The sequence below is a fragment of the Physcomitrium patens genome, chromosome 2 (assembly GCF_059467195.1).
Source record: "Physcomitrium patens ecotype Gransden chromosome 2, ASM5946719v1, whole genome shotgun sequence".
Taxonomy (NCBI): domain Eukaryota; kingdom Viridiplantae; phylum Streptophyta; class Bryopsida; order Funariales; family Funariaceae; genus Physcomitrium; species Physcomitrium patens.
The window spans coordinates 20,162,808-20,170,924 of record NC_143411.1 but is presented as its reverse complement, the minus strand read 5'-3'; the positions used below and the strand labels follow the sequence as shown (position 1 = coordinate 20,170,924).

Here is an 8,117-nt window from a genome sequence, read left to right as displayed (position 1 = left end):
GCCAGCCGAGTGAGGGAGAGTCACACATGCACCTCCATACCCACAACAGCATCTGTACACAGTCATGACTAGAATTATGAGAGAATGCTTGGAATTGGGTGCAGCGCTGTCTCCTCCTCCAGGGAATGCTAACACTCCCAAATACATCAATTGAACAAGGCAAAACCTTTCTTCGAACTATCGCCTTCTTTTACATGCAATGGACAAGACAGGATTTCTAAGAAAGTTTAGTTTCATTGAAGTGTCTTAAGCCAAATTACGCCGGCCGAGGACGTCAAATGAGACCAATGGATTTCGAAATTTGGTACAAACACTAGAATCTAGAATCAGCGTCCATGGTACTCACAATGTTTGGTTTTTTTTCTATGAATCTGAGGAGTAGCCCTAAGTTTCTAGCGGCCAAAGAATGGTGATCCTACCTTCGTCTAATTCCTGCAACCGGGGCCTCAGATGCTACTCAGCCTAGGGCTGAATCTAGAATCTCTCGTGAAAATGTGAGCTTCACGTCTACTTTACAAAGAATGCACAATCGAGTGAATTACAGGAAAACCGACATCATGTACTGTCGTCGAGAATCGAGAGCTGGGCCCAAAGCAACGGCGACATCTTCATGGTTAGCGCCTCCGGGGTCATGTTCAGTGCTTCCGCCATCATTTGGCTCACTTTTCGCATGGACGGCCTCTTGTAGCCCTTGTTCGAGAGACACAAATTCACTATCTTACATAGAGCCAGCAACTCGTCGGAGTTGTGCGCCTTGAGCTCGGGATCCAACAACTGTTCAACCAGGTTGGAATCGGCAAGATACGGCGAAGCCCAGTCCACCAGCGTCGACCCCACGGGCTCGCAGTAAGACGGTCGACCACTGATCACCTGAAGCAGAAACACGCCGAAGTTGTACACGTTGCTCTCAAATCCGGGACAATGGCGGTCGGAACTCTCCCATTCATCGGTGTAGCCTTCACTGACTTTGAAGCCCATCCAGCTGCCCTTCTCGTACTCTTTTTTCCCGGGCGTCATCCTGGCAATGCCAAAATTGGCAATCTTCGTAGCGTACGCGTCCGTGAGATAGATAGCATTGGCGTCGAAGTTCAAGTGACTGCACGGTGGGGTCAAGTCGTGGTGCATATATTCCAACCCGTAAGCGGCTCCCATTATGACTCGCATGCGTGTCGGCCAATCCAGGTGCTCCATCTCCTTGGGGTTGTGTAGATGATCTGAGAGGGTGCCGTTGGAGGCGTATTCGAATACGAGCATGCGAGTGAAGGGAACCTCTTCGGAACAATACCCAACCAGGTTCACCAAATGCTTGTGCTTCATGCGGGCGAGGCTCTCCACTTTGCGGCGGAAGGAGAGCTCCGAGTAAGCAGACCAATCCGTGGCGGACATCCGGATGCTCGTGACCGCTACCTCGGTGCCGTCAGCGAGCGTCCCTTTGTACAACACTCCGTCTGGAGAGGAACCGATGATGTTGCTGAAATCCTCGCACGCTGCTTCGAGCTCCTCCCGTTTCAGAAGTGGGCATGTGGTCACAAATGGGGTGAGTATCCTCCCACTCTTCCAGCAAGGTTCGGACACCAAGGTATGCGAGCGTCGCTTCTGCACACGGTGAATCATTAACAGTAGAACCACGATGGCGACGGTCAATGCCACAGCCGTGACTACCAGAAGCACGTTCATCCACATGACAGCCTTCGTGTTGACCTCGAGCGATGGCAACGGTGCCGGTTCATGCCTCTCAGGATCCTGCTTCTCCTCGCTCGAGCGTAACACACCCTGGAATGTACCCACAACTCTGCCGGAAACTAATGCGATAGACAGCGACCAAACACAAGCACCAAGCCACATATCCTGCTTCATGATGTGCGACTCCAAAATTATAACCTTGTCGAACACTGTCTCCGAATCGATCAACGCAAGCTGCTGGTGCTCTCGAGACTATAGACATAGTGACAGCATCTCCCTCTGGCCATTTCCTCGCTCTCCTTCCCCTCTTTCTCTGGGACACATTACAAGCACCAAAAACTCAAACACCATGTTCGCAAACTTCTCCGGAGACTGATGAAGGCTTGCTCAAAGTTCCAACGGTGCCTGACTTCTAAAAGGGCTGGCGGTTGCGACAAGAAATTCAAGCTCCTCGAATCTGATCAGAAATACGACACCCACAGCAGCTTCCCGTCAAACTGGCAAACTTGCAAGCTCAGGAATGGCCTGAGGACGTCGTAGCTTCTCCTTCGCCTACCAGTCTGATACGTATAGGGACAAAGACCTCTGGGAACTTCCATACCCAGCACTACGCCACGAAAGCGGACCAATTCTGCCAACAGTCAGTCGCTGCCAGCAACGTCAGATGCATATCACATGGCACACTGCATGCGGAGAAGTAACGATTCCGCAAAGACCGACCAGAGCAGATTTCTGCAACACCGAGCGAGAAGACAACACGGAGGCACTGCAAAGGATGGCGGAATGGGATCCGATCCAATGCGAGTGCAAGTAGGAATGGTGCGGGAGGAGAGAAATGGGGGTTATGCCAATCTGACAGCTCTGCCACGACTCCACTCCACTGCTGCCGCGTTCAAGCCCTGTACATCGATCAACAGGGATGCTGGTACCTAATCAACGAATAACAGGGTGGTGATGAACCCTGGTTTAGTGCAACTTGTGTCGACTGTGATCCCACTGGGTTGTACTCCAAGTTACCCGGCAATGCGGTTCCGATTTCGACTCAGGGTTGCATGTTGTTCGCAACGATCCGATGGCACAGCGGCGCAGTGCGTCACGTAGCGCGAAATTCGCAATGTATCCTAGCCGTGGTTCAAATCGTTGCGTGCGATATGATGACTTGTAATCATCATGTTCAAGTGTTCGGAACGCAACGAACACTTCAGAGAATCATACGCGGTGAAATTAGGCGACCAGGGCAAATTCAAACCTTACCCGCGTGAGATTGATCTTCGGCTTGAAATGGCCACTGGATCCGCTACCAGCTCGACCGCACTTTCATCGACATCGCTTAAATTACAGCGAAAAGCTGGAAATCGTCGATAATGGCCAGAAATAAACATGTCCATCAAAACATTATTGTCCCGGTGACACAATTTAGATTACCGCAGCCAATTCCATACAGAATCGCCATGTCAACAGTGGAGTCTGTAGGAATTCAATCATTCAAGCTCATTCCTTACCATTTTCTACTCCCTCTTGATTTTCGAATTGTCCTCCAGAATCACACCCACGAATAAAGATATATATGCTTTCTTTTCAAAACCCTTACAGCATTTAAATTGCTTCGACTCGTCTTGCAAATTCCAAAAAAGAAAGCATGGCTTGCGTGGTTTTCAATGATGACCGGCCTTTCTTTAAAATATGTCAGTCGATGTAATTAGCAAGATAAATCTAAATTTGCCATTGAAGCCCTGGAAGTAGGTCCACCGATAAATCCGGTATATAGCATCCCTGAGCTGGAACCGCATTCTGTGTTGCATTCCAGAACCCCCGGTGCCCAACATTCGCCAAGTTCGGCAGAGCTCCCGCTTTTCCGTCGCCTGATGATCTTTTTTTATGGTTGCGTGCCACCCCACAGATCCGGCTCCGGGCACACATGACACCGCGCATGGCTAAAAAGCTTTCGGACCCACTCTATACTTTACAGAAACAAATACGCAGGGAAAAAAGAAAAATCAATAACAAGAACAACAACCAAACAACATCAGCAAGGTGTGTTAAATCAACTACACCTGCCGAAAACACAATTAGGGTTTCGAGATCTAAAATCGAGCAGGTTCTTCTTTTTTCTTTTTTTTACAAAAAATTCTAAATCTAATTGAAAAAATGCCAAAATCCAACATCGAAAATCATTTTCCGAGCCATTTCTTCACAATAAAATTGTAAAAAATAAAAAAATAAAAAAAAACCTTTAATATGATATTATATTTACATTGCAACAGATGAATGAAATCTCACTGTCTCAAGAAATGAACTACGTCCATCCATCGCGAGGATTTGTACAAATGAATGAACCTTAATTGCAAGGCGCGGATGAACGTACGCACTATTCCCGAACTGGATGTCGATCATTCGTCCCATGCAGCAAAATAATAATCCCATGCTTGCATGACGATTCTGACTCAGAATCCATATTAATCGCAGTTTACGTGTACCATGGGGGACGGTTTTACTCTGAAACCGTGGTATTGTGTCTGACATAAGAATTTTTTCAAAAAGTATTAAAAAATGCATCAACCTATTGTTTCTAAAATGAGGACATATTTAACTATTGAAATTAATGATGCTTCTTAAATGAATTTTGTTTAACCAATATCATTACCAAAAAATGAATTTAACCAATATCATTTCCTGTACCCTTTTCTAGTTTGCGGGCATTTGGTCATAAATATTACAATAGCTATATTTCCTTTGGTATTTGGATCAAAATGTTAGCTTAAAGACAAAAAAGTATTGGCACACAAAAAAGAAGAAAAAAAGAATAAGAATCAAGTAGAAGTAAATTGCACTATATATATATATATATATATATATATATGTTTATTTATAATTGAGGTAACCTTTTTTTTCAATATTTTGGTCATTGCTAAGAACACCAAATCATATATTACTTTTATATTTATTATGGAAAAAATGAGTACATTCTTGCAAAAACATTATACATAAGAATTAAAATTGGTCTATTGCAATACTTCTAGTAAGAACACATAAGGGCAATAATAAAATAAGACTTTTATTTGCTAGTATAGTAATGACTTTGCATATAGTAAGACTCTTTGTAAATCAAAACTTTAATATTATATTTTGTTTTCCAATACATTACTCAAAGATACATATGAATAAAATAGATTTTTTGTTATGTAAGCATTCAAAGTAAAGGATGAGTTGCTAATTACATAGTTAGATCAATATTACTATTATAAATATGATTAAAATTAGGAATAGTAGTCCTAATGAGTGTATATTATGTTTTAAATAGATCTTAGCATGTTAGTACGATGAAAGCTAAGTTTATTTTATAAAATTCAATAGAATAAAATTAAATAAAAATACCTACTTTTAAAGCAAAATATTGTTCGAATAATACAATATTCATTTGGAATTAAAAGCAATAATTTTCTAAAAATATTCATTTTTTAATCATTGTATCTTTATTTTTTATTATTATTTTATTCAAAGTAGGATTCTCAATACATATTGATTAAAAATATGGAGAGCTCTAAAATCAATAAGGTTTTCAAAAATATTATTGGAAAGAAAGAAGTCAATAGCTTCATTGCAAATCAATTTTCTTATGTTTTTTGTATGTTTAAGCAAAAAAAAGTGGCTTGCTAGTTATGTTAAAAAATATGTAATATATGATATTCTATTTAAAAAACAAACGTATTTTAAAAAATTATATGATTTATTAAAATATATATATATATATATATATTTAATTTATTAATTTAACTAATACTTATCTATGAAACTATCAAAATATTTAGATCCTAATAATTATGTTATTAAAGAAAAGAAGAAAAAAGATCTTTCATTGACTTTTTATAGAAGATGAATTTATATATTCTTTATAGTTTTATCTAATAAGGTTATATCTATGAAGGAGGCAATTCTAGAAATAATTAAAATAAGAATAAGATACAATTAGCTTAGCTAAGTTGCTAATAGTCAAAGGATAATAAAAGAATGAAGATAACTTACTAATGTAGTGACTACGGTTTGATGTGGTAGTTAGGTTAAGAAAAATCTAGGATTAATTTGGATGGATGAAGATGATTAAAGATCAAGTTCAACTACAATAGATGTAAACTCTTCCAATAAGTAAAAATTATTAAAAAAAAGAGTGAAATGGAACTAAATTCTCTTAAAGATCTAAAATCCTTCCAATCTATAGTAACATAAATTCCATCACATTGTAAGATAAAATAAATAAGAATCAAATTGAAAAAAATTAAATAGAATAGAATATAAAAGACAAAATAGAAAAAAAATAAAACAAAATAAAATAAAATAAAATAAAATAAAATAAAAAATACAAACCAAATTTTATTAAAAAAAAAAGATCAAAATCATATTTCATCAAATGTCCCAAATGGCCTCAATTAGTTCTATTTATACTTTGTCCAATCATCCTATTTTTTTTTTAGAATGTCCATAATGGTGGATTCCATCAATATAATCACTCTTTTAGAAGATTTTAGAGGTGGGCCCTATCTTAGTAACTGTCTTCATAAAAAGTTTTTAGAGGTGGATTCTACATTAATAACCACCTTCATAGAAATGGGCCCCATATAAGTAATCGCCTTTAATCATTCTAAGATGTTTTATAGTAGGCCCTATATAAACCACCAATATGGCCTCAATTCTAAAAACTTCTAGAAACTTTTCAAAAATTGCTGTAATTACCTACCTTTATGCATCAATAATATAATTATCTTATTTATGCCCAATTATAGTTAATTTTCCTTGACTAATATGGAACATCCTTGTTTTGCTTTCAATAATACATCCAAATTGCTTCTTGATAATGGATGAGGTTCTATACAAGTTTCCACGTTGCATCATGGATGACATAGCCTTTCTAGAGGACCTTGTATTGAAATTGCAGATGTCCATTGCCACAACAAAGATAGTGATGTCGTACTATAAATGCTTATAATATATAAAAATTAATAAAATCATATTTTATGATTATAAGTCTTGATGTATGTTAGAATGGTTACTAAATTAATTTAAAAAGAGTGAATATAAGAAACTTTGTTTTGAATTTTATCTATTTTTATTATAGTATTTAAATTATATAAGATTTAGATGTTTAGTATAGAGCTTTAAGAGAAAATAGAAGCCTAAGGATGAAAATCTAAACTACTAGGAGGCTTATGGAGAGGGATGAAATCAAGGCATGGTTAGATGAAGACAAAAGGTAAAGATCTTTATCCCTATTGGTCAAAGGCCATGCCTAATGGGCATTCGGCAGGCTATCCACACACATAACAAGGATTTTGGAAACTTCAAAAAGAGCATTTTAGAATCAAAAGCAAGGATTGTAAGATTTAAGATTTGGGCTACAATTTGGATATAAATTTTAGAGGATTTGAAGTTAGGATGATGAAGTCATAGCCATTTGAAGTTAAAGTATTATTTAAGATATACTTTTATTGTTTTGAAGATACAAAGAGTTTTATGATAGATTTTGGAGATTGGGAGGTACAATCATAAAGAAATTTTTAAGATCTACATTTTTTTGTGAAGGAATTTGTGCATTTGGAGTTTGTATGAAGAAGTTATAGATTATTGAAGATCACACATATAAATCAGAGGGAGTAAGTAAGTTGTTTTATTGATAATAATGGTTGGAGCCATATAATGAGTTTCTAGATGAATTTTTACCTAAAAATTTCTAAAAGTATTTTTTATTGAATTCAAAAGCTATATATCAAAATTTTATAGGTATTTAAATACTTAATTTATCAGATATGAAGAAATTTGCACATAAGTATATGTAAGCAAGGATTTGAAGCTATTATTAGAATTTTGGGAATATCTCAAGATCTGTAATGAATTTATGGTTGAAATTTGTTGTGATAGTTGTAAAAAATACATCAGTACTTCATGTAAAATTTGGATTTTTATGGACAGTCCAATCGTGAGATATAAACTATTGAAGTTTAGAAATAATTTACCTTAAGGATATACAAGTTTTTTATGATACTTTTATCATATTTTTGATGATATTTGATACTTAAGGCTTATGTGTTGATATAATTGCCCCTATAGGAATAATTTTATATATAGACTTGGTGTTTCTTTTATTTAGAAGCTTGGTTGAGTACTTAGTGATAGCTAGAAGCTTAACGCTATTTTAAAGCAAACTCTCTCTACCTTGACAACGATGTTCCAAAATGTTGTCTATTTCATACTCTTGTTGGTCATCAATCACAACTTGTGGTGGTAGTAGTTGTTATTAGTCTGGGAACCACCTTAGTTGAATATAAAACTCCTTAAGCTATAAAATATAAAAGATTAAATAGACTCAAATATATAGCAGAAGCTTGAAGTAGTATGCAACATTAGAAATCACTATAGAAATGTAGAAAGGTCCAAGCCATTGA

The 8,117-nt window shown here is 37.1% G+C and overlaps 1 protein-coding gene across 1 annotated transcript; it reads right to left on the bottom strand.

The window, feature by feature from the left end:
* Window positions 1-214: 214 nt before the first annotated feature.
* Window positions 215-2,663, bottom strand: LOC112294068 (protein MALE DISCOVERER 2). Its single transcript, XM_024544201.3, has one exon. The coding sequence runs from the start codon at window positions 1,855-1,857 to the stop codon at window positions 556-558; it is 1,302 nt and encodes a 433-aa protein (XP_024399969.1). The 5' UTR covers window positions 1,858-2,663; the 3' UTR covers window positions 215-555.
* Window positions 2,664-8,117: the final 5,454 nt, after the last annotated feature.